The sequence below is a fragment of the Salmo salar genome, chromosome 02 (assembly GCF_965601325.2).
Source record: "Salmo salar chromosome 02, fSalSal1, whole genome shotgun sequence".
NCBI classification, from domain to species: Eukaryota; Metazoa; Chordata; class Actinopteri; order Salmoniformes; family Salmonidae; genus Salmo; species Salmo salar.
This window is the reverse complement of record NC_138292.1, coordinates 14,136,190-14,163,736: the sequence shown is the minus strand read 5'-3', so window position 1 is coordinate 14,163,736 and position 27,547 is coordinate 14,136,190. Positions and strand designations below refer to the sequence as shown.

At 45.1% G+C, this 27,547-nt stretch overlaps 2 protein-coding genes across 4 annotated transcripts; both read left to right on the top strand.

The window, feature by feature from the left end:
• Positions 1-214: 214 nt before the first annotated feature.
• On the top strand, positions 215-7,966 carry LOC106606051 (T-cell activation inhibitor, mitochondrial). Of its 3 annotated transcripts, none has more exons than XM_045719089.2 (11): positions 215-363; positions 841-939; positions 1,499-1,631; positions 2,020-2,170; positions 2,399-2,663; positions 2,953-3,075; positions 3,486-3,583; positions 3,751-3,842; positions 3,949-4,181; positions 5,552-5,683; positions 5,801-7,966. In XM_045719089.2, exons 2-11 carry the CDS (start codon positions 905-907, stop codon positions 6,024-6,026), a joined length of 1,488 nt encoding a protein of 495 aa, XP_045575045.2. In that variant the 5' UTR covers positions 215-363; positions 841-904; the 3' UTR covers positions 6,027-7,966. The 3 variants fall into 3 exon arrangements, with proteins under 3 accessions (XP_045575045.2, XP_045575044.2, XP_045575046.2); XM_045719088.2 differs by having other exon boundaries at positions 355-486; XM_045719090.2 differs by lacking the exon at positions 5,801-7,966 and having other exon boundaries at positions 355-486; positions 5,436-5,678.
• A 2,547-nt stretch (positions 7,967-10,513) lies between these two features.
• Positions 10,514-27,531, top strand: LOC106606066 (E3 ubiquitin-protein ligase TRIM71). The gene is made up of 4 exons (XM_082960003.1): positions 10,514-12,340; positions 16,253-16,420; positions 20,817-20,951; positions 21,094-27,531. The coding sequence occupies exons 1-4, from the start codon at positions 11,612-11,614 to the stop codon at positions 22,543-22,545; spliced, it is 2,484 nt and encodes an 827-aa protein (XP_082816129.1). The 5' UTR covers positions 10,514-11,611; the 3' UTR covers positions 22,546-27,531.
• The last annotated feature ends 16 nt before the right edge of the window (positions 27,532-27,547 follow it).

Here is a 27,547-nt window from a genome sequence, read left to right as displayed (position 1 = left end):
TGTAGATTGTATTTTCAACCAGCAACTATCAGGAAATAACACTGATCACATTTTATCACTCTTTTCCGGTGTTAGTTTCATCTGCTGTTGTTGTACAATATCATACAAAATATAGAAAAAACTGAATTTGGACTGCGTTTAGAAGAGGTGCAATGATGAGCGAGATATTGCTTGTAGCTTTCTAAACTCACCAGCAGAGGTCATTAAACGTCCATATCGGAGCTATCGATGCTTTAGTATAGTAGTGCGATTGCTTTTGTCTGTCTGATTGCTATGAATGGACCACTAGCTGACATTGGACTCAAAATCTATTTAAAATAATTCACTGCCATGCTACCAATTCAGCAATGCAGTCTTAAGAAGGTAATCTGTATTCATTAATTTTGACAAATTCCCGAGCCAAACACTTATCGACATGTGGTTGGTACAGTCTGAATGTGGTTGCTTATTTTCAGCTCACAGCTAGCCTGCATGGAAGCTAGCTAGGTGGGTAAACTAGCTGAACCTGTTTGTTGTTGTGATTTTCTGTTAGTTATAACGAGTCATACGATTTATTGCTCAGTTTTGTGCTGGAATAAACAGGATGAACTTGCAAGCCATACGATTTGATAGCGTTGTTGTTTGGAGTGTTTTCCAATGTGTCCCCTTGGCCTTGCCTTAGGCTAGTCCTGTGAATGCCAGATATACTGTAAATAAGACCTATTGAGTTTGCCCCACAAACCAAGGCTTAGCTGGCTAGCTACTGCTGTAGTATAAATGCTACTACAATCTTTATTAAGATGTGTCAGTTTGGACCAGTTAGCCAGTCAGCTCATAATCTGTAAGCTATTTCATCAACAGGAGAGAATCAACACCTGTGGATGTCACAAGTCAGTGATTTGATGGTGTCCAGGTAGACCTAGCTATGTCTGTGGCCTCTCTCCTGCGAAGTGCCATGAGGTAAGTAACCCACTATAGTACTTACATTATCATATTTACATCATCACCTGCACTCAGAATTGATTTTGTGAAAAGGACCACTGTTAGTGATGTAATCCTAAACTCGGTGCTGGGGCCTCCCTGGGTGCATGTTTTGGTTTTTGTCCAGGCACTAGACAGCTGATTCAAATAACCAACTCATCATCAAGCTTTTACCATTTCAATCAGCTGTGTAGTGGTGCGGCACAAACCAAAACGTGCACTGAGGGGGGGCTGAGTTTGGGAGCCCCTGATGTAATGGTCCCGTGTGGCTCAGTTGGTAGAGCATGGTGTTTGCAACGCCAGGGTTGTGGGTTCGATTCCCACGGGGGACCAGTACGGGGAAAAAAGAAAAAATATATGTATGAAATGTACGCATTTCTGGTTAAGAGCGTCTGATAAATGACTAAAATGTAAATGTAAAATGTAATGCACAGCAGGCATTACATTTTCAGCCCGCCCTCAGTGCACGTTTTGGACTTCATGGTGATCATGGTGACAACCCTTTATCCTCACTCTCTGGTCCATGTTGTTTTTCCAGAGTGGGGAACAGACATGTCGCAGCACATTTGGTCCATCAGAGAGCTCTTTCAGGGGCAGATGCTATCAATGCACTGAGACCTTTCTACTTTGCAGTGCATCCAGACTTCTTTGGCCAGCATCCCAGGGAAAGGGTGAATGATTATGTCCTGTTGTAGGCTAAAAGAGCAATAATGTCCATGTATCATAGAATTATGTCGTAGGGCAATTCCATGGTGACTTAACAATATCCATTTAACATTTTACAAAAACACATTTACTTGAAGAACAGTGTAGATGCAGCACAAACCGTCATTCTGTTACCAAACTTTGCATCTGCACTGTTATTCAAGTAAATGTGTTTTTGTAACATTTTCAGTGGTAATTGTTAAAAGTAGTCCTTGTGCATAGAGTTGTATGGTTTGTTTAACTTTGCATTCATTGTTTTTTGTTTGACATTTTAAAGTGAAAAATAGGAGCCTCAGAATCATTCTGTTATCGTGGAATTGCCAATCAAAATGTTCTTTGTGTAATTCTCTTCAGGAAGTCAATGAAAATTCCCTCAAGAGACTCAATGGTTATTTGGAAAACCTTCAGAAACCGGGGACCCGCTCAGTCCAACCAACAAAGCTCACCTTTTATGTCAGGGAAATAAAGGACAAGGAAGACATTCAGAAAGACATCCTTCCCCATGGTAACGTCCTTTTAGCCTGTTTAAAATATAGACTATACAGTATTGGTGTTTCTTGATCATTTGTTTTTTTCATACCGTTTCCTCTGAGTGAGTATTTTGCATGGATGCATTCCAAATGACACCCTATGCACCCTGGTTAAATGTAGTGCACTATATAGAAAACATGGTGCAATTTGGATTTTTTTTGTGACTGACTACGTTTGTAATACATTTGACTACATTTCCCAGGGTTCCGTTCGGTCAGCTTCACTCTGCAGACCAAGGATGTCCTGACCACTGTAATGGATGTGTTGAAGTCCTGCAGTCTGTCCACAGAGCACATGAAGGGACTCAAGGCCAGCTCAGAGTCACCCAAGAGCCGGCAGCCAGTGGCTGGGCATGGGAACCCTTTCTACAGACCCATCAAATGGGACAAAAGCTACTACAGCTTCACTGGCTTCAGAGACCCAGAGCAGGAGCTGGAGCAGGCCAAGAAAGTAGAGCCCACACTAAGGTACTGTATAATGACTACCTAGCCAATGAAAACGCTAACTTCTTATGTATGTAGAATGACACATTAGACATTAGCATCGCTTTAGCTTGATCACTTTTTAACTGTCAACTCAAATTCACAGATGCATTCCGAAGACGGGTTTAAAAAGAAACAAATGATCTTGCTGTCTTCGTCACTGCCTGTGTACTTGCATTCTTCTAGTTGGCTCATTCCACTCACGCCTTGAGAGAAGTGACATGCTCTACAAGCGAGCCATTGGTCTGTCTGAAGAGTTGTCTTTCTGCTGCAGCTTGTGGCTGAGAAACCATGAGAAGGAGGCTACGAACAAGCAGAACGCCAGTGTCCCTCGACGGGAGGAGCTGAAGAGACTCAAGAAGGAATTGTGTCAGAAATTTGCCTTGGAAGATATCAGGTAATCATCAGCACTCTGAACAACAGCTATTCCATTATGATAGAAGATGAAAACATTGGTGAGTTTCATTAAGTGCACCAACTCCCATGCAGATAGAAAATGGTGCAGAGACACATAGTAAAAATGGAATTGTCACCTGCACCGAATACAACATGACTCTGATGCAAAGTGCTGGTCCTATGAAGTTAAGTGCATAGACCCTTCAGCTTCATAGGGTGCATGTTTGAGTTACTGTTTGACTGGGTTCTACTGGCCTGCGGTACAACAGAAGGTGGTCAATGTCATTCCAAAGTAACGTATTATCAATGTTCTGGAGACTTTGAGCCTCCTCCTGTTGTTACATCACGACTGGCAACCTCTGCTTCCACTTGAACACCTGATCTGAGGACAATACCTCCTCCCTCCTGCAGGTGGCAGCGCAGCTGGGGAGTGACTCACAGATGCTGTCAGCTCCAGAGTCTGAGCCGTCTCTCCCAGCAGAACCCTGAGGCTGTGCTCAACCTGCGAGGTATACACACCTGGAAGAGAGTCAATAAGGCTCTTTATGTCTTAAGAGTGGGCTTGAATTGTTCTATTCTGTTGACATTTTGAAAGATGTCCTGACTGACAGAGAATGATGAGTGAATTAAAATGATGTATGGTAAATTACTTTATCCATTCCTTATTTTCTTTTAGGACACACTATAATATTCACTGACCAATCAGGGATGAATGCCTCAGGTCATGTGATGCTGGGAACAATGGATGTTCATCACCAATGGACAAAAGTAAGGCACATGTTACATTTCAGCTGGAAAAGTTACCAGTCTTTTTTATTTTCCTGTTGCTCATGTTCCATGTTTGTTTGTGTGTGCGTGTGTACATGTGTCCTAGCTGTTTGTGAGTCTCCCCAGCTACCGTAGCCTGCACCAGCAGACAGAGTGGCTGAAGGAGAGGATCAGCCATGTGTTGGGAGGTATTCAGGTGATTGACATAGAGAGACTGGGACCTGTACAGCCTATAGAGGAACACTGCAGCATCCTCAACACCTTCCATAAGAGACTACTGGCCCGACGCCTAGCCCTGCATCCCAGGAGCCTGCAAGGCCTGGCCATGACCCTGGAGAAGTAAGAGAGACTTCCCTATCCACCCACACCACAGACCATGTACCCGACTGTCTACCGCGTACCCGACTGTCTACCGCGTACCCGACTGTCTACCAGTGGGCCAAAATACTCTGTTTATGCAGCACATTGCTGTTCAAGGGTGTGATTTTGATGCTACTGTAATACCAGTCTGTAGAGTGGGGGTCCCCAATTACACTGAACAAAAATATAAACGCAACATGCAACAATTTCAATGGTTTTACTGAGTTCATATCAGGAAATCAGTCAATTGAAATAAATGTATTAGGCCCTAAGCTATGGATTTCACATGACTGGGCAGGGGCACAGTCATGGGTGGGCCTGGGAGGGCATAGGCCCACCCACTTGGGAGCCAGGCCCACCCACTGGAGAGCCAGGCCCAGCCAATCAGAATGAGTTTTTCCCCGCAAAAGGGCTTTATTACAGATAAAAATACTCCAGTTTCATCAGCTGTCCAGGTGGATGGTGCATGTGAAGATGCCGGATGTGGAGGTCCTGGGTTGGCATGGTTACACGCGGTCTGCAGTTGTGAGGGCAGTTGGACATACTGCCAAATTCTCTAAAATGACATTAGCAGTTTATGGTAGAGAAATGAACATTAAATTATCTTGCAACACCTCTGGTGGACATTCCTGCAGTCAGCATGCCAATTGCATGCTCCCTCAACTTGAGACATCTGTGGCGTTGTGTTGTGTGACAAAATGGCACATTTTATTGTCCCCAGCACAAGGTGCACTTGTGTAATGATCATGCTGTTTTATCAGTTTCTTAATATTCCACACCTGTCAGGTGGATGGATTATCTTGGCAAAAGAGAAATGCTTACTAACAGGGATGTAAACAAATGTGTGCACAACATTTTAGAGAAATAAGCTTTTTGTGCATATGGAACATTTTCTGGAATCTTTTTCAGCTCCTGAAACATGGGGCCAACACTTTGCATGTTTGTTCAGTATACATTTAGCCGTGAGCTGACTTTTCCTGATGCCCGGAACATAGTTATAAATGATTTGGATCCCAAACAGATCTAGTATTTGACAAAAGCAGAATCATGTCAAACCTTGATTACATTGAGATAGGATCACATAAGCCTCGCTATTAATGTGTGGGAATACTTGGGAACAGATTTCCTAAATTAAAATCACGTTGAGCAAATTTCTTTGATTTTAGTCTTTTATGTCCAACAACAACAATTCCCCAAAACTTTTTTTTATTATTACTGATTTATTTTGCTCAGAGAACTTGGAGGACCAAATGAAATCACCGGCGGGCTGCCTATAGGGGAACCCTGGTGTAGAGGCATGTGAGAGATTCCCCGGCCACTGATGATGTACCTGTGGTGTTTTGTCCCAGTGACCGCTCCAGCCCCAGCCTGCATGAGATGGGTCACTTCGTCATCCCAGCCACCTGTGAGCCTAGCAGACTACAGACATTCCTCCAGAGCATGGCCTGGGAGGCCCGACAACGAATCAAACACCGGAACCAGTGAGTGTCTCTGTCAGCCTTGTCTTCCTGCCCTCCTACTTCCTACATGTCTGTGTACATTGTTGTATTGATTATCTCTCTGTCTGTGTGTGACCCTGACCTGTGTCCGTCCCCCAGGCTGCAGGCGGAGGAGGAGGAGGTACTGCTCCACTGCCTGGAGGGTCTGGCCCTGAGGAATCTGTCCAAGGAGCCCAGTGTCAGACACAACCAGATGATCCCCTGCTGCAGGCGGTTGCTGGAGGAACGCTCCCCACTCATGGAGGGCCTCCGGGTGGAGGTCTCCCACTTCTACTCTGTCATGCAGGACGGGGACTTGTGCATCCCCTGGGACTGGAAGGGCTGAGGGGACAGGGCCAGGGGACATGCTGCAGCACGCCTGGTTGAGCCAGACTGAATGCTGTGCTCACCATGTCTACCACCAGGCTACACTGCAGCTGCCACATAGAGAAACAAACCAACCGACTCTCACAAGGTCAATCACGTTATCCTTCTACTGGAGAGGACAGATAAACAGACCTTTTCACACTATCGTGCTGAACCAGGCCCCGTTTCCCAACAGCATCTTAAGGCTGAGTTCATAGTTAGAACCTTTTGTAGGAGCATTGTTGGATCTCTGACCTGTTTTCCAAAGCCATCCTTACTGAAGTTGCACTTGAAACCGCTTGTTATTTACCGCCTGCCTCAGATCACTCCTAGAACAGCTAGTGTTATTTTCCCCTTCCACTAAACATAGAATCAAGATGCTTATCCGTCTCTCTGTGACGACCGATAACTTCACAACGATGTTGACTACAAATATAAAGCTGCCGATGTCTATGCATTAGAAACAACCAAAGGATAAAATGATAACCTATATGACTGCATTCAGATATAAATATCTATAGTCTACATAGGCCTATATTTCAAATAGTTTTATTTATCTATTTGGCTACCGTCTGTAATTTATGCCTCTATATATTTCATGATGTGTCAAATCTTGATTTAGTGTATTTATTATAGGGTAAGCGTTAGAAAAAGCCATCTCAATATTTGCAGTCGTACAAGCTGATCTGTTGTCTGTATTGTGGAATCCTGATCCGAGAGCAGTGCTCGGTTTCAATCTTGTCAGTATCGACACACTTAGCGAACGTTCTCTCTGCGTGGCGTTACATCTTCGGCTGTTGTAGGAAAGATGCATCGTTAAAACACTCGTAAGCCTAAATTCCATTCCATCGATATCGGGAAACCAGGCCCAGTACTGTGCTGGCTTGCATACGTTGTTTTCATAATGTCCTTTCCAGCACGTTCCAGTAACTATGGTGGATATGATGGGTAACCAGACTAGCTGAGCTTGGCTTGGTAGTGTGAAAAGATTTGGTCAGAGCAGGCTGGTGCAATAGTTAGTTTGTATTAACCAACAAGAAGGTCTAGTATCTTGAAGTCAGTCAGTGTTCTGGAGGGTGTGCGTGTGAAGAAACCAACACAGAGTAATAGTATTAATATTTTTATGAGGGGAAATAATATGGTTGTTAATGTAGTACAGTAGCACTTTTTATTGATTGTTATTTTAATGAACATGTTGAGTATTATTTCCGAGACCATCTACGAAGACAACTATAACACTTATTCAAATCTATTACACTTTAAACTGTACAGGAACACACTTTGCTATCACAAAAGAAGAGCTAAGAAAAGAAAAGCCTCGGTATTACAAACTGTCTCATACGATGATCAGACGGGAGACGTCCTATACTGCTGCAGTGTTTAAACTCTCCACTAGATGGAGCGCTCGCACTAAAACCAATGAACCCCATACTGAGTTTTGTAATGATGTATATTCTTCTTAGTGAGATTTGATGTTCTGGTGTTTCTCAGAGTAGGAGTGTGGATTTAGGATCAGTTTGACCTTTTAGATCACAATTTAAAAAAATTACATGGACAGGAGAGACCTGACTCTAGATCAGATGTTTGATACTTAGAGCCTATGGTCAGTGGTCTACTGTAGGTTGACCTTGACTGAAATGGACAACAGCTATTAGAAGAAGAGCTATAGTTCTGGAAGTGGATCCCACCGCGTTGATGCAGCTCTCGGGCGACGGTACAGTCAAATGGAATGGAGACTTTTTATACTGCAAGATCAAGTAATACTAACTGTATTTTGCATCAGTTACCTGACTAGCTAGAATACTGTCGAGACAGCTGGGAACAGTAATGATGAATATGTTTGTTTTTACCTCATGTTAACTTTAACACAACCAATACCACAGAATAAAGACCTGCTAAAATAAAGTGAGTGATTTTCAAGCGTTGGGAGAAGATGGATCATTTATTTCATCTAATATCATTTAGAGATGCTAAATGACTCGTGTGTATGACTATTGCTGGATTAACACTATTTTCAACACTCTTGTTTGTTTGCCATTGTCCTTCACAAAGTGTGTTGTAACTTATTGCAGAGCTGACTGACTCCATCCCGAATCAGCTCTGTGCTGAACGGTTGTCAAAAGCCAATTTGATCCAAACACACCCATTCATAAACTCTACATGAACATGTGGACGTCTCTCTCACTCTCCCAGAGTGATAAATGTGTGTTGAATTAGACGATATGAAGTCCCTTCCTCTGTACACTGAGCCAGAACTATATAGATAGATAATGTGTTCTTTATTTAAATCAGTGGTCAGAACAGCCTCTTCAAAGAAACAACAGATCATAGATCCACCATCACCTGTCTACCTGTCGGTCTGACTGTCCAACTCCTAGATTCAGGGCCCGTAAAAAGTAGTGCACTAGGGAATAGGGTGCCATTTGGGATGGACCCTGAGGCAGGGTGGGGTGGATATTAGCAGAGTAATTCCTAGCTTTTTAGGAGACATTAATAGACAGGGGAGGTTGTGTCCCGCCTGGCATGGGGTTGGCCTTCTAGCAGTGCTAGTGTTAGTCATCCTGCCTCTTCATTGTGCAGGATATGGGTTTGGTTGGTTTATGGCAAGCTGATCCTGATCGGCCACTTCCTCCTAGTTAGAGAGGAACCCCCTCTGAGTTTGAGTGTTGCCATGGAGGTCATGACGCTAAATCAGACTGTTTTGAAACAGGAAAGCCTTTAATGATTTATACCTGAGCTCCCACTGTTGTTACCATACCTCCCCTGATCTAATGTAGTCTGGGTACCAGTCTTTAGAACTAACATTCCACTCCTTCCCACACAGGAGTGTCAAGGAGTGGAATGTTATAACTGAACAGAGACAGCAACCAGGCTAGCTCTAACACACTGTTATTACCATCCTGCTCCTTCTCTAATACGCTTCCACAGACCTGGGAGGGGAGCGGTCACTATCAATTACCCCATTTGATCATGACGAGGCGGCGACCTGACCAGCGTTTGGTCCTCTTGTGACTGTGGTAAAGGTTTTCATCAAGTGCAATAAAGTTGGCCATCATTCTGTAAAATAACAAGGGCCATCAATATCTTGAATGTCAAATGAAAAGTCATGGGGAGACAAACATGCTACCTTTCCTGTTATTTAGGTTGCTGGGAAAATAACTTGAATGTCCCTGGCTACTTCAAAGTAGATCATATTTCTGGTTCTGAACTGAATGTTTCTGATCACTCTACTCTCTTTCACGGCGTCATCTTGTTTCCTTTCGTTACCAGAAAATACATCCTGGCATTATGATCAGAACATTCAGTTCAGAACCAGAAATATGATCCACTTTGAAGTAGCCAGGGACATTCAAGTTATTTTCCCAGCAACCTAAATAACAGGAAAGGTAGCGTTTTTATCCACCCGTGACTTTTGATTTGACATTCAGATATTGATTGGGGCTTGGTAGAGTATTACTGGTGTTCATGTGATTCCCGTGTTTTATGTCTCCCAGTCTTTCACAGATTTTATTTACCAAGTTTAATATGACTCAGGGAAGGGAGACATCCATGTTAGAAGTCAACACCGTGCCTACCCCGTCCATCAACACAAGTGTGGTGGAACTGTCCTCTTGGTCTAATGGTTAAGATTGGTTGGTTGGTTCCTCCCGTGGGAGACTCGGGTTCAGATCTCGGCTGGTTAGACGGACAACCAAGTTGTCTTTGGCCATTTCCAACACTGACGCTTCTTGACTCTTTCTTTTCATAGTGCCCCAGTCCTAGTAGCCTACACTCTTGGGTTTTTCCTCTGAGCAGGATTGGGCGGGGCCAGCTCCTTATCCAGGACTGGATAATGGGGTCAAACGGTTCCCTTCAGAGCTCTGTCACTCAGGCTGGCATCCCACTGCTTATTTTGGACTGCTAACATGTAAAGGATAAACCTCACTGGGGTTCTCCTGTCCTGGCCAGGGGGGGGGGGCTGTGTGTGTGTGTGTGTGTGTGTGTGTGTGTGTGTGTGTGTGTGTGTGTGTGTGTGTGTGTGTGTGTGGTGGGTGAGTGAGAGAGAGAGAGAGATATTCCAGGAGACTGAACCAAAAGCACAACATCAATGGCATGGCATTCACAGAGGCATGCATGAGTAAGCATTGCTTGTCAGTCTGAGACAGGATGAATGGATACAATCATGATCAGTAATTTATTTGTTCACATTCAAAGTGGACATTAGAATTGTTTAAATAAAACGTTAGCATTAGGCTACTTACTGCAGTTTAAATAACAATTATTTAGTTTTTAGTTGTTTTAAATACACAAGCCAGAGAGAAAGTTTGATTTAGTTTGCCTGGTACCATGGAACCAATGGAATAGTCTCAAAAGTGTCAAATTAAATTAAAGCCACAGTCTATAATTTTTTCCAGGAAATTAAAATATTGAAATAGATCCCTTGTTTTTGCACAACTGCTGTTTGAGGTCTACTCCACGACATATTGCATACTATACTGTAGCATTTCCAATTCAAATGTTCCTGTTAAAATGGAATGAACAGGGCGACGCTAGTATGTAACTGCCCAGCCCGGCTGTCCAACAAAGTCCCCGAGTCATGAAACGGAAGTATGCTCACGGCTGTAGGATTAGAGACGTTTAGGGCATTTTCGAGAAACTCACGTCTTGCAGTTTACATGGCACATAATACACGTATTAGTAAAACCTACGTTGTACCTCTTGATATTTTGTTTAGTTCAACATGCGTAAAACGCGTGCAAATGAACACATTGGAACGCTTCATTGCACCGGACGAATGGATTAATTCTGCGCTGGCGGATGGTCAATGGAAGCCAGTGGAAAACGCTGTACATTTGATCTCAAGAAAGTGCAGCCTTTTATTAAGCACAACGAATGCATCGCAGAGAGCATTTCGTTCAGAGAAGGTATCATAGAGTAGCAAATCCTTTTTGGGAGACTGTTCAGCAACTGTTTGGCTATTTGATCTTATGCGCGCAAGTATCGCGCTAACTTATTACATCAAATGGATTCATTATTTAATTGTCTTCAACAGTCTCAGTTTGGTGCGCATGGTTGGCTACATTTGAAAGAGTCGTGATGGTGGATTAGAATAATTGGACGGACACTTACTGTTAACACGTTTGTGCGTAATTGAACAGAGGAATTTATAACGAAAACCGGCAGTGGCCTTTCTCTGTGCTTGGGGAGAATCGGAGTGGGGGACACGCAGACGATTTAATGTTTGCCACAATATTGGTTTATTCCCATTGACGTAAACAAGAACATACAACTCTGTAATATTAATTTATAATTACTCTCAAATTTCAATGCGTAAAATGTGAATTATGTATGCAAATAAGGAAGACCTGAAGTTTGTTCTATCCCAAAGAGCTTTCATTGACGTTGACTGCCATTCAAATTTCCTTCAAACGCACGTCCTTCACCCGCAGACCTATTTCATCACTTTCACATTTTATTTGCTGTCAGTGAGTGGATACCAATTTTGCACAATAGGAGCAACATTTAATAGAAACATTTAATCTAGTCTATCGTCATTGCATCTATTTACAAAGGCAACCGTAGGCTATGTCTAAATGCGGGTTTAAAGACCCCTATTCCAAAGCAGTCGTGCAAATGGCTTCATTCCCTGACTCCGACTTGAAGACATGCCCCCTATGCAAAGAACTGTGCCGCTCCTCTGCTCCGCTCTCCTCCAACTCGTCTACCTCCTCGTCCTCATCTCATACCTCAACTAGCTCATCTACCTCATCCTCCAGAAGGCTCCACGTCCTCCCATGCCTCCATGCCTTCTGCAGGCAGTGTCTGGAGGACCAGCGGAACCCCGGAGACCCCTTGAAACTCCGGTGCCCGACTTGTGACCAAAAGGTTCTAATGCCCGTATCAGGAGTAGACGCCTTGCCCTCGTCAAACTTTTTATTTAGCAACATGTTGGATGCCGTGGTAAATTCGTCTGAGGAGCAAATCAACAATACTGTTAGTAGCAGGGGCAACAACTTGTCTCACAGACATAGCAGAGCGCCCCTGTGCAGCTCTTGCAACGAGGGCAACCCCGCTACCTCTCACTGCCGAGACTGCCAGGAGTACCTTTGTAACAACTGTGTATGGGCACACCAGAGGGTCCGGCTTACCAAAGACCATTTCATTGATGGACTAATGGAGAGTCTGTTTCACCAGCACCTGGGGAACCGAACCAACAACTCTAACACTCCTACTGCCACTCTGAGCCGGTCGAGCTACTCTCTGCTGCCTGTCTTTCAGGACAGGCTGAGTTTCTGCCAGGAGCATGACAATGTGGTAAGTTTCTCCATCTGAGTCTAACAGCAGTAATGTTGTTTAATATCATCATGAGATAGCCCCCATCCTCCCATATCCTCTGTCTGACCCACCACCTCTTCAAAGCTTGATGTCTGTTTGGATGTTATTGGACACCTCTTCAAAGCTTGATGTCTGTTTGGATGTTATTGGACACCTCTTCAAAGCCTAACGTGGGTTTGGGGGTTATTGGTCACCTCTTCAAAGCCTAACGTGGGTTTGGGTGTTATTGGACACCTCTTCAAAGCCTAATGTGGGTTTGGGTGTTATTGGACACCTCTTCAAAGCCTAATGTGGGTTTGGGTGTTATTGGACACCTCTTCAAAGCCTAACGTGGGTTTGGGTGTTATTGGACACCTCTTCAAAGCCTAATGTGGGTTTGGGGGTTATTGGACACACTCAAATGGGATCTACCACTTGGGCTTGACAGTCCATAGCAATATCACAGTCTCATAACACCAATTTCACAGTCTGTCTCATAATACCAAAGTCATGGATAAATAATATATGATATAAATGTACATTTGGAGAGTAGTTGGAGCAGTGTCTCTGCTGGGGTGTACTTGGACTATGCAGCAGTGCAGTCCCTCACTCCTGTCCATTGTCTAACGTCACTAGGCGCCATTCTGACGTCACTACTGGGCGCCATTCTGACGTCACTACTGGGCGCCATTCTGACGTCACTACTGGGCGCCATTCTGACGTCACTACTAGGCGCCATTCTGACGTCACTACTAGGCGCCATTACTTAGTGGAAGGCCAGTTGGAATGTCATGAAGTTAGCCTTCAGCAGAGCAGTCATCTGGGAGACATGTTGAGGATGGGACTACAGACACATTCTCTCTGTATTCCCCCGCCCCCACAGACACACTTTCTATTTGTTCTACCTATTCACCCTCTTTTCTACCAATTCTCTCTACAGTCTCTGGTGAGAACGTTGAATGTTACAGAGAACACTGTAACACCAGGTCAGTGAGATGGTTGAACATTCCTGCCTTGTAGTGGGGCAAAGCCAAAGAAATCCAGCATCTGAATAGCCTTCACAACAAGGTTGGGTTAAAGTTGGCCACCTCAGACATAGTGTGCATCCCAAATGGCACCCTATTCCCTAAATAGTGCACTACTTTTGACCAGGGCCCATAGGGTGGACATAGTTTTGGTTAGATGTTTTTACATTTTCCCCCCGCCAGACTTTGACTAGAAACTCAACTCACTACAATACCTTATGTAACTTATTGTAAAAAACAGTTTCCCTTTTCTAGTTGTGAATGGCCTTGGGTCAGAACTAGTAGGAGGCCTATATCCATTCAATGTTTAAGCTGAGAGAATGTTGTGCTCTCTGTCTCTCTCTCTCTCTCTCGTGTGTCTCTCTCTCTCTCTGTGTGTCTCTCTCTCTCTCTGTGTGTCTCTCTCTCTCTCTGTGTGTCTCTCTCTCTCTCTGTGTGTCTCTCTCTCTCTCTGTGTGTCTCTCTCTCTCTGTGTGTCTCTCTCTCTCTGTGTGTCTCTCTCTCTGTGTGTCGCTCTCTCTGTGTCTCTCTCGCTGTGATGGTATAGAGTACAGTATATACATATGAGATGGGTAATGTAGGGTATGTAAACATTTATATAAAGTGGCTAGTGATACATTTATTACATAACTTTTTTATTGTTAAAGTGGCTAGAGACGAGTCAGTATGTTGGCAGCAGCCACTCAATGTTAGTGATGGCTGTTTAACAGTCTGATGGCCTTGAGATAGAAAGCTCTTTCTCAGTCTGATGGTGATGCGTTGTGCAGACCTCACTACCCTCTGGAGAGCCTTCCGGTTGTGGGCGGAGCAGTTGCCGTACCAGGCGGTGATACAGCCCGACAGGATGCTCTCGATTGTGCATCTGTAAAAGTTTGTGTGTTTTTGGTGACCAGCCGACATTTCTTCAGCCTCCTGAGGTTGAAGAGGCGCTGCTGCGTCTTCTTCACCACGCGGTCTGTGTGGGTGGACCATTTCAGTTTGTCCGTGATGTGTACGCCGAGGAACTTAAAACTCTCCACCCTCTCCACTACTGTCCCGTCGATGTGGATAGGGGGGTGCTCCCTCTGCTGTTTCCTGAAGTCCACGATCATCTCCTTTGTTTTGTTGACATTGAGTGTGAGGTTATTTTCCTGACACCACACTCCAAGGGCCCTCACCTCCTCCCTGTAGGCCGTCTCGTCGTTGTTGGTAATCAAGCCTACCATAACTCAAGAGCATCCAGTCTAAATGAACTCTCATTGTGAAAACTCTCTGACAACTTCACCCCTGCATTAAACCTTAGTATTGTCAGAGTATGTCCCCACACCAGCACCAAATGATATTATGACTGTTGCTATAGAGACATGTACTAGCGAAGTATTATACGGTGCTTGAATGAAGTTCTGGATACATGCCACACATCCATGCACTTTAGTGGTAATACATAGGAACATATCAAAGATAAACATCTTTAGGGGCTCTGTATTGTAAATATTGATGTTCTTGGCAACTGACCAATGTAATTGTTTATTGGCCTCCTTTCTCTATACAATGTAGTGATTGGCCTGCATCACTCACCCTGCTTTCTCCATCCTATCCTGTACGCTCTACCCTTTCACTCCTGCAGTGGTGGAAAAAGCAGCCAATCGTTATACTTGAGTAAAAATAAAGATATCTTAATAGAAAATGACTCCGGTGAAAGTCACCCAGTAAAATACTACGTGAGAAAGTCAAAGTATTTGGTTTGAAATATACTTAACTATCAAAAGTAAAAGTGTAAATAATTTCAAATTCCTTATGTTAAGAAAACCAGATGGCATGATTATTTGTTTTTTATTTATTTACGGATAGCCAGGGGCACACTCCAACACTCTGACATAATTTACCAACAAAGCATTTGTGTTTAGTGAATCCACCAGATCAGAGGTAGTAGGAATGACCAGGGATGTTCTCTTGATAAGTGTGTGAATGAGACCATTTTCCTTTCCTGCTAAGCATTCAAAATGTAATGAGTACTTTTGGATGTCAGAGAAACTGTATGGAGTAAAAAGTACATTATTTTCTTTAGGAATATAGTGAAGAAAATGTTGTCAAAAATAAAGTACATATACAAAAAAAAGAACTACTTATGTAGTATTTTAAAATATTTTTACTTAAGTACCTCACACCACTGCACTCCTGCTTCCCCTCTTCATTATTTCTTACCCTTGTTTCTTCTTTCACTCTACTCTGCTTTAGACAGGACTGTGTCCAAAACACTGAGTATGAGATGCCGTTCAGTACATCGTTGTGCAGACCGAGGCAGAGCCATAGCTTAATGTCATTGTTACTATTATTAAATCTTCAGGACCTGACAGTCAACATGTTAGATACTGTACAGAATGTAACAATAGAACTGGCTGCGGTTGGTTGTTGCTGTATGTGAGAGGATAGCTGTTCTGTTGCTGACTGTCTGCTTCTGTGCGTGTCCCTCTGCAGGTTCTGTTGCTGACTGTCTGCTTCTGTGCCTGTCCCTCTGCAGGTTCTGTTGCTGACAGTCTGCTTCTGTGCCTGTCCCTCTGCAGGTTCTGTTGCTGACTGTCTGCTTCTGTGCCTGTCCCTCTGCAGGTTCTGTTGCTGACTGTCTGCTTCTGTGCCTGTCCCTCTGCAGGTTCTGTTGCTGACTGTCTACTTCTGTGCCTGTCCCTCTGCAGGTTCTGTTGCTGACTGTCTGCTTCTGTGCCTGTCCCTCTGCAGGTTCTGTTGCTGACTGTCTGCTTCTGTGCCTGTCCCTCTGCAGGTTCTGTTGCTGACTGGCTGCTTCTGTGCCTGTCCCTGTGCAGGTTCTGTTGCTGACTGGCTGCTTCTGTGCCTGTCCCTGTGCAGGTTCTGTTGCTGACTGTCTGCTTCTGTGCCTGTCCCTGTGCAGGTTCTGCATTTCTTCTGTGATACGTGCTCCGTGCCTGTCTGTAGGGAGGGCAGTGTGGGTTGTCACTTGGGCCACAGCCTCCGCTACCTCCAGGATTCCCTGCAGGACTCCAGGACCCTCACCATCCAGCTGCTGGCAGACACCCAGCGGGGCAGGCACACTGTACATGTGGGTAATGTGATGCAGGTCAGGCACTATTTAGGTGGGTGATGCAGGACAGGTACGCTGTACAGGTGGGTACTAGGATGCAGGGCAGGCATGCTTTAGGTGGGTGATGGGATGCAGGGCAGGCATGCTCTAGGTGGGTGATGGGATGCAGGGCAGGCACGCTCTAGGTGGGTGATGTGATGCAGACATGCTGTAGGTGGCGGGGACTCTATGTAGATCTATAGGGGGATATACAGCGGGGGACTCGACGTAGATCTATAGGGGGATATACAGCGGGGGACTCTATGTAGATCTATAGGGGGATATACAGCGGGGGACTCTATGTAGATCTATAGGGGGATATACAGCGGGGGACTCTACGTAGATCTATAGGGGGATATACAGCGGGGGACTCTACGTAGATCTATAGGGGGATATACAGCGGGGGACTCTACGTAGATCTATAGGGGGATATACAGCGGGGACTCTACGTAGATCTACAGGGGGATATACAGCGGGGACTCTATGTAGATCTACAGGGGGATATACAGCGGGGACTCTACGTAGATCTATAGGGGGATATACAGCGGGGGACTCTACGTAGATCTATAGGGGGATATACAGCGGGGGACTCTACGCAGATCTATAGGGGGATATACAGCGGGGGACTCTACGTAGATCTATAGGGGGATATACAGCGGGGGACTCTATGTAGATCTATAGGGGGATAAACAGCGGGGGACTCTATGTAGATCTATAGGGGGATATACGGCGGGGGACTATGTAGATCTATAGGGGGATATACAGCGGGGACTCTACGCAGATCTATAGGGGGATATACAGCGGGGGACTCTACGTAGATCTATAGGGGGATATACAGCGGGGGACTCTATGTAGATCTATAGGGGGATATACAGCGGGGGACTCTATGTAGATCTATAGGGGGATATACAGCGGGGGACTCTATGTAGATCTATAGGGGGATATACGGCGGGGGACTATGTAGATCTATAGGGGGATATACAGCGGGGACTCTATGTAGATCTACAGGGGGATATACAGCGGGGACTCTACGTAGATCTACAGGGGGATATACAGCGGGGGACTCTACGTAGATCTACAGGGGGATATACAGCAGGGGACTCTATGTAGATCTATAGGGGGATATACAGCGGGGACTCTACGTAGATCTACAGGGGGATATACAGCGGGGACTCTACGTAGATCTACAGGGGGATATACAGCGGGGACTCTACGTAGATCTACAGGGGGATATACAGCGGGGACTCTATGTAGATCTACAGGGGGATATACAGCGGGGACTCTACGCAGATCTATAGGGGGATATACAGCGGGGGACTCTACGTAGATCTATAGGGGGATATACAGCGGGGGACTCTATGTAGATCTACAGGGGGATATACAGCGGGGGACTATGTAGATCTATAGGGGGATATACAGCGGGGACTCTATGTAGATCTACAGGGGGATATACAGCGGGGACTCTACGTAGATCTACAGGGGGATATACAGCAGGGGACTCTACGTAGATCTATAGGGGGATATACAGCGGGGACTCTACGTAGATCTACAGGGGGATATACAGCGGGGACTCTACATTGGTGTGTGTGTGTGTGTGTGACGGCCACTAGTCAGCTCTGACAGTTTGTATTCAGAGACTTGACGCCATCAGGAGCAGAATGGATCATTAGTGTCCCATATCACTCCAGCCTCACAGGGCCAGGAGAATGGGAGTGGAAGGGCGGGCGGGAGGGAGAGGGGGAGAGGCCATAGTGCCCATTTATAGCCCCTCTAACACCATGCTTGCGTCCCAAATGGCACCATGTTCCCTACATAGCGTACTACTTTTGACCAGAGCCCAATGAAGGGAATAAGGGTGTCAGCCCAATGAAGGGAATAAGGGTGTCAGCCCAATGAAGGGAATAAGGGTGTCAGCCCAATGAAGGGAATAAGGGTGTCAGCCCAATGAAGGGAATAAGGGTGTCAGCCCAATGAAGGGAATAAGGGTGTCAGCCCAATGAAGGGAATAAGGGTGTCAGCCCAATGAAGGGAATAAGGGTGTCAGCCCAATGAAGGGAATAAGGGTGTCAGCCCAATGAAGGGAATAAGGGTGTCAGCCCAATGAAGGGAATACGGGTGTCAGCCCTATGAAGGGAATACGGGTGTCAGCCCAATGAAGGGAATACGGGTGTCAGCCCAATGAAGGGAATACGGGTGTCAGCCCAATGAAGGGAATAAGGGTGTCAGCCCAATGAAGGGAATAAGGGTGTCAGCCCAATGAAGGGAATAAGGGTGTCAGCCCAATGAAGGGAATAAGGGTGTCAGCCCAATGAAGGGAATACGGGTGTCAGCCCAATGAAGGGAATACGGGTGTCAGCCCAATGAAGGGAATAAGGGTGTCAGCCCTATGAAGGGAATACGGGTGTCAGCCCTATGAAGGGAATACGGGTGTCAGCCCAATGAAGGGAATACGGGTGTCAGCCCAATGAAGGGAATACGGGTGTCAGCCCAATGAAGGGAATAAGGGTGTCAGCCCTATGAAGGGAATAAGGGTGTCAGCCCAATGAAGGGAATAAGGGTGTCAGCCCTATGAAGGGAATAAGGGTGTCAGCCCAATGAAGGGAATACGGGTGTCAGCCCAATGAAGGGAATACGGGTGTCAGCCCAATGAAGGGAATACGGGTGTCAGCCCAATGAAGGGAATAAGGGTGTCAGCCCTATGAAGGGAATAAGGGTGTCAGCCCAATGAAGGGAATACGGGTGTCAGCCCAATGAAGGGAATACGGGTGTCAGCCCAATGAAGGGAATAAGGGTGTCAGCCCTATGAAGGGAATAAGGGTGTCAGCCCTATGAAGGGAATAAGGGTGTCAGCCCTATGAAGGGAATAAGGGTGTCACTTGGGATGCCGACAACCACTCAGAACATTAGGCCACTCCTCCTTAGGCGGCTGGCTGGGAGGTGGGCTGTCATCCAGCTGTGAATAGAGAGTGAAGGGTGTTGGGAACGGGATGGCTTTGGGAGGACGGACACAATGGAGAGGAATTCTAGGAAGACGCTACCTTCCCCCAACCTGTCACCATACACCCTTCTCCCTCTCCCATACACCCCCCTCCCACCCCCCAAACCAACTCACTCACATGCCAATGAAATATGTATGCCCCTCCCCTTTCTCAAAACACAATAGAAAAACACACCTCCCCCTACCCCCTTCAGTCCTGTGACACTCAGTTGGTGTTTTGAGGCTCACTTAACTTGAAGACCTAATTCACCAAATGCTGCTAACTCAATCTGGGCTGAGTGTTTTTAGCTCCTGTGAAGAGGCTGTACTATGACTATGACCAGCCTGATAATCCATTATCTCCTATGAAGAGATCTCATGGGCTGTGTCCCAAATGGCACCCTGTTCCCTATGGGCCCTGGTAAAAAATAGTGCACTACATAGGCAATGGGTGCAATTTGGGACACACATAATGTTCATGGGCTTGAATGGCACAAAGCCCGAGCTGTAGAACTCTGTCCTGAAAGGTAGAAGACCTTTGGCCTAAAGGGTCACATTAAAACACCATAATCTCATTTGCCGCATTTTTCTGCCCGTTCTGCCACCCCCTTAACCTCTGACCCAGGATTTGTTACCCCTATAGATGATGTCATTGGTGCTTCCTCTCTGATTGACACCACCACCCAGGTAGTACCCCTCATTCCATTGGTTGAGCTCAGTCCTGCCGGGACGGATCAGGTTATGGACGGTTGTCAGCTCCCACCTAGTGAGAAGTTAATTTAACATTTCTGTCCTAGTCAGTCACACTTTACATCAAGGCCATTTAGCAGACACTTTTAGACTTAGTCATGCGTGCATACACTGTATTTACTCTCCCAACAGTTAAAGGCCTGTCTGCTGATAAAGCATTTTGATAGCAGATCTTAACACAGTCTTAACTTAACGCTCTGAGCTTTAGTTCCGACCCCTATATCCACCAGAGGTGCCTCTATGGGGGGACTTCATGATGAGGACCAACTACTGGCTGGAACACAGCTGCTGTGTTGGCCTGGGGTCAACAGCCTCTCTCCAGCAGTAGTACTGGAGCCAGTCTGAGGTATTTCATTCACTTAACCAGCTGGCCTCATACTGAAAGGACTTTGAGAGGTCACTGATATGGAGGGCAGGAGAGGAGAGGAGAGCCATTTACACCATAGTCTCATGATACCCAGTAGCTTGCTGGTCCCTGGTGCAAAAAGGTTGAGAAACACTGACCTACTGTATCTGATAAGGAACAATGTGTCACTATTTAAAGGTCTTAACCTGTCAGGACTTAACCTGTGAATAATGTGTCAATGTACCATTCAAAGGTCATGCTTTTGTCCCCACTAAAGCAGTTTCTTAATGATTTACCTGCAGCTGAGCATTGAGAAAGCCCAGGCCGTTGCCGAGCAGGTGGAACTGAAGGCCATGGTGGTCCAGTCAGAGGTCAAAGCCATCACAGAGCGTCATAAGAAGGCCCTGGAGGAACGAGAATGTGAACTGCTGTGGAAAGTAAGTTGGTTTTCTGCTAAGTAGTATCATACTGTAGGACCTACAGTACATTTACACATTCCAGCAGTGTTACAAAACCTAAGACTATCTTTTCTTTCTCCTTTCTGTCCCTTTTCCCTCTTCCTCCTTTCACCCTCTAAAGGTTGAGAAGATCCGTCAGGGGAAAGCCAAGTCCCTCTATCTCCAGTTAGAGAAGCTGCACCAGAACCTGACCAAGCTGGACAGCACCATCGCTACAGTAACCCAGGTCCTAGAGAATGGCAGTAGTCTGGACCTGCTGCTGGCCAGAGAGAGCATGCTCCTCCAGATCACAGAGCTTAAGGCCCTCAGGGAGCTGTTACTACCGCAGGATGATGATCGCATCCTGTTCACCGCCCCTGACCAGACCTTGCTCCTCGCCATCCAGTCCCTAGGTCTGGTCAGCTCTGGGGCCTTCGCCCCCCTCACCAAGGCCCAGGGAGAAGGGCTATGTCGGGGATTGCAGGGTAAGCAGGCTTCCTTCACTGTGGTGGGGTATGATCATGATGGAGAGCCCAGGTTGTCTGGGGGGGACGGTGTGTCAGCTGTGGTGGTGGCGCCAGATGGTAACCTGCTAAACGCTGAGGTGTCCGACCATCAGAACGGGTTGTACACGGTCAGCTACCTGCCCAAGGTAGAAGGAGAACATCTGGTGTCAGTCCTTATCTGCAACCAGCACATCGAAGGCAGCCCCTTTAAAGCGCTGGTCAAGTCTGGCCGTAGCTATGGAGGTATCCCTTTGACGGTGGCCTCGTTCGGCAGGGAGGGGGACGGAGACGGGCAGCTGTGTCGCCCCTGGGGGGTGTGTGTGGACAAAGAGGGCTACATAATCGTAGCTGACCGAAGCAACAACAGGGTGCAGATCTTCAAGCCGTGCGGTTCCTTCCACCACAAGTTTGGTATGCTGGGCTCCAGACCAGGCCAGTTGGACCGACCAGCTGGGGTGGCCTGCGACAGCCAGAGGAGAATCATCGTTGCCGACAAGGATAATCACCGCATCCAGATCTTCACCTTTGAAGGCCGGTTCCTCCTCAAGTTCGGGGAGAAGGGAACCAAGACCGGTCAGTTCAGCTACCCCTGGGATGTGGCGGTCAGCTCGGAGGGAAAGATCCTCGTCTCAGACACCCGGAACCACCGCATCCAGCTCTTCAGGCAGGACGGCACCTTCCTCAACAAGTACGGCTTTGAGGGGGCTCTATGGAAACACTTGGACTCCCCCAGGGGTGTGGCCTTTACTCAGGAGGACCACCTGGTGGTGACAGACTTCAACAACCACCGTCTGCTGATCATCCGGTCGGACTGCCAGTCGGCCCACTTCCTGGGATCAGAGGGAACCGGTAACGGTCAGTTCCTGCGACCGCAGGGCGTAGCAGTGGACCAGGAGGACCGCATCGTGGTGGCTGACTCCCGGAACCACCGGATCCAGGTGTTCCAAACCAATGGTAATTTCTTATGCAAGTTGGGGACTCAGGGTAGCAGCTTTGGACAGATGGATCGCCCGTCGGGTATAGCTGTTACTCCAGACGGAAGGATTGTTGCCGTGGACTTTGGAAACAACCGAATCATTATGTTCTAGGCTAGGCAGTTTGTCTACTGGTTTGCAAAGAAATAAACATTGAAGAGGAGATTTTGAAACACACCCATCAGATGCAAATGTCTTTGTGAGCAAATGGAGACAGTAATATTGAAACTTGACCTTTTCTCTCAGTTATTACCTCTATTTTGAAAGAGCAAATCAATGCAGTACATGAACCAATGCCAACATGGGGTTATTGTCATAAGCTGACATTTTGAACCCTATCGTAGGCCTTCTGTGACAGTATCTGGCACGATAGTTGTCTTTGCTCCTGATGTGTGTGTCAAAATCTCTGATTTTCTCAGGGAATTTCTTGCATTCTTGAAAGATTTCCACTGCATCATACCTACCTCATGTAGCTGTGTATGAATGTACTCCTTTATTATTTGATGCAGAGATTTCGCCAGTGGAGTTTTGATGAAGTAACTACCTCAATGCAAAAGAAAAGTGTATATAGTTAACATGAAGCAACATTTGGTTGATATTTGCACAGAAAGTGCGCACACATTTTCTCTAATTGTTACTGTGCACATAAAGCGTGTGAAATCCCAGAATGTTGCTGAGAACAATGTATAATAATGACTGTGTTACATACATGTGGAGTCAAACTCAGCAACTGTTATTTTTCCATTTTGTTTTTGAATATGCCTCCATACCTCTGTAAAACCTTTTTACCTCATGTCACGACCACATAGTACCTCAGAACTCCAGTGTCCTCAGGTCGATAGTATGGCCAAGTCCCAAATGGCACCCTATTCCCTAAATAGTGCACTAGTTTTTACCGGAGCGCTATGGACCCTGATCTAAAGTAGTGCACTAAATAGCGAATAGGTTGTAATCTGAGACTCTAAAATGGATTCTCTCCACAAAATGGCTGCTGACAGTTTGCTATAGGCAGGTTGAATATTTGATATCAGTGACCATTGTCGTTCAGTCAGTCGTGATTTCAGTTAAAGGGAAAAAACATTTCATAAGGAATTGACCACCTTGAATTGGGTGAATCATCAGAAAGTTAACCCACTGGTGTGGGTTATTGTTTTATCCTGGTGGCAAATAAAATAATTTTTAAAAGTAAAACTGACCAGTAAATTAAGTGACAGCATTGATGTTGATCTCCATTGCCTCCATAGTATTTTCAATAGATATTCTCCATAGTAACCCCTAGCTGCTGGTCAGTTGCCTGATGACCCACTCATGTAGCCTACAGATGGCTGAGTAACCAAAGCAAAAGGCTCCACATAATTAGAATTCCATCAGCTGCTGCTCCCACACCCACATTCACCCTGCTCTGAACTGTGATGGCAGTGAGTCGGTTGGTCACATTAGACATTGTAATTTCAGTCAGCACAGCAGTTCCTCTCTATTGTACCTCCGTCTGAGAGAACATAACCAGGTCATTCATGGTTCCACAGTGGCTATTAACTACTGCACATCAAGAACCAGTAAAAATGCAAATGTTAAAAATGAATTAGTTTTTTTCCCCCACTATCCTGCCCTGTGTTATAAGCTATCTGTTCATAGCTATTAATATTGTGCTTATAGCTTTAACTGTTAAAGCCAAGTCCCAGCCTCTCCTCCCTGTGTCTCTGACTGCGTCTAATGGGCCAGTATTTCCTGTCTGTTGAGCCACATTGCCACAAATGCTGGTTTACGAGGAGAGCTCGGTTCTTTTCCAAATGGCACACTAATCCCTATATAGTGCACTACTTTTGACCAGAGCTTTATGAGCCCTGGTCAGTAGTAGTGCACTAAATAGGGACTAGGTAGCCATTTGGCACACCGCACTCTGTGAGTTGGTGATGCACCATAGCTGTCGGTCTCCAGCTGCTCTAACCCCCAGAAGAGTTGGAAGGCATGCCAGACACACCTCATATCTCCTTTACCTTAATAATCACAGCTGGGTGTACAGGGGGACCAGTGAGACGTTGGGCTCCAGACACTGCTTACTCAGTTACATCCTCTTAAAGATTGAATCAAAATGGCCACTTTTTAGATATTGAGTTTCCAGGTGTTTTAGTGAATTATTCACATTGACACTGTTCCAGTGTTGTAGCTTCTGCCTTTTGTTATACAGGAGATAAATTACACTTTCTGGGCCAGTTGTGACCAGCAGGAAAGGCATTGTGATGACAACAAACAGTGTAAATGGACTATTTGAAGTAATAAATATAACTCTTATAAAAATGGCTCACCATCACTGTCATTTAGTTTTTCAGTATTTAATTTTGTCCTTGCTGGTGTGACCCCTGGAATATAAAAAAAAAAATTTACCAGGCAAGTCGGTTAAGAACAAATTGTTATTTACAATGACAACCCACTGTTCCCCGGTAGGCCAACTGCCTTGTCCAGGGGCAAAACGACAGATTTGTACCTTGTCAGCTCAGGGATTCGATAATGCAACCTTTTGGTTACTGGTCCAACGCTCTAACCACTAGGCTACCTGCCACCCCATATATATACCTCATTATACAGAAAGATATAGGTATAATGTACATCTTTACCTCAGTATTACTGAGCTACGCCTTTTACCTCATTGCTGAACTGTTAATACCTCGTTGGCATGGTTGCATTTTTCAAACCTCAGTTGAATTTCAGTTAGATGTGTGGTCTTATAGTGTACTGTTACACTAGAGAATGGAAAGGGAAGGCTTGAAGAAGTTATGAACAGTTTGATCAAGTAGATTAAACCGAGGACAATGCTGCTTCAAATCCACACTGATCTGATGTATTTTCAGTACATTGTTGGTTCCTATATTGTTCCTATAGTTTGAACTTAAGTTTGCAGTGAATGTTTCTTAAAATACCTCAAGGTCTTGACACTTAGAAGACAAGACTTGTATATTTTCATTTTAATGCATGATTCAAAAAGTAATTGTGGGAAAGATTTCACTGCTTTTTAATTATTTTAGGGTTATATACAGTTATAGTATGTTAGGTTGAGGAGGATGGCTTCCTTTGACTATAAGATTGTGTCTATTTTCTGAATAGCCTTACTGGGCCCAATCAAGTTACCTCATGATGATGTCAAACAACAAGAGTTCAAACAGAAATACATTTGCCTTAAGTATTTCAGTAGGACCCTCATTAGCTACTGCTAAAGCAGTACATAACACTATACTAGTAGAGGACATTCAACATGTACTCTGTCTATACTTCCACAGTTGGAAGTATCACAATTAATCAAGAAAACTACCAAGGGCTTAAAGTAAATGTAACCTTTGTTGAACTTTGTTATTTACCTGTTTCTGTATCTGCTGTTTGTTTTTTATTGTCAGGTTGCAAAATTCTGGTAACTTCACAGGTTTTCAAGAATTCCAGGTTGGAGGATTCCTAGAATCAGGAGTGGATAAAGAGGGAGGGAATCTTCCAAATGGCATTTCTGGGAATTGGGGGAAAGTTTCTTTGCAACCCTAGCCGCAAGTATACTTTGGGCTCCATTCGATCCGTATGGTGGAAATTCAGCACTGTAGAGAAATTAAAGGCAACGTTCCCACATTTCGTGGAGACTGCATTCACGGTTAACGCTGCATATGTCGACTCAAATCAGAAATGTCCTTTTTACATTTTAATTGCACTATAGCGCTGAACTTCGATACAGATTAAATCGAGCCTCAGTCTATCCAGACTATCAGAAATGCTCTGTGTACAGTCATCCACAGTAACTTATCTGGGTGATCATTATGGGAGGATTCCAGCATTAGTACTTTTCCTCTCATGGAGATAAACAACAGAAGCCTATCAGTTCATAAGAACATGGTCTTAGACTAATGTGATCATGTAGTCAATTTAAGTTGAACTCCGGTAGGTATAATGCTAGTGTTCCACGTTTTGAAAAACTGTCAATAAGCAGCTTTTACCTATTCTGATGAAAACATTTTTTTTCAAAATGACATAAGATCCAACTTTAAAATGCTTAATCAGATAATTTTTGATGGAAAAAAATACTGATTATGAGGGAGTGGACTCAAACAGATTTGTTTTACTTTTCCAATGTATAATTTTTGTTGGAGTGTGTCTCAGTATGTGGGGAAAAATGTCTCAAGGAAAAAATATTCTGAATTGTCACAATTCTATGGCGTTGTGAAATATACATTATACTGTCAGATGTCTCTGATCCTGATCCCAGTCAGGCCATTTCAGCATGGTGAATGGGGTTTATTAATCATTTGATACTTTAGGCCATTTACTCTGGAATTGTGTTGAACCCCCAAAAAAAATCACTGTATGAAAAACATTGAGGTCGTTTGACCCTTTTGTGGGGTTTATATAACCTGGAGTCAAGCCTAAATATTGTGCTGTTTCATTTGAAGTGAAATGGAAGGATGCTCCATATGGATTCCACTTATGAGTGTTTGAAAGGGATAGCAGTGAGATTAGGGGACTCTAAAAGAGTTCTTCCAATACTCCCTCCTTCCCTATACCCTTTAGTGACTGGTTGGAAGTGTTGGTGTGAGCCCTAAATGCCACCCTGTTCCCTAGAGCACAGGTGTTAAACTCATTCCATGGAGGGCTGTTTGTTTTCACTTCTTCCTTGTACTTGATTGAGGAATTTAGGTCACCTGGTTGTCTTATGTTTTAGCAGACGCTCTTATCCAGAGCGATGTGCAGTACTCTTCTGTACTGGTCCCCCGTGGGAATGGATCCCACAACCCCGGTGTTGCTAGTGCCATGCTCTACCAACTAGACACACGGAACCTGGGTTGTCTAGGTCTTAATTGAAAGGAAAAACCAAAAACCTGCAGACACGACTAGGACATCCATGGAATGAGTGACACCCCTGCCCTATAGAGGGCACTACTTTTAACTAGTCCTATCAAAAGTTGTGCATTTTATTGGGACTAGGGTGCAATTTGGGACTCAGGAAGAAGCATTCTGAAGGATGTTAGGCAACTGTTAACCTGCCGTCTGCTTCTCGTCTATATGGACTTAACATTTCCTATGCAGTTTGGGATTTCAATAAAATGGGATTCTTGTATCCAACATCCATTTCCTGATCTGTCTT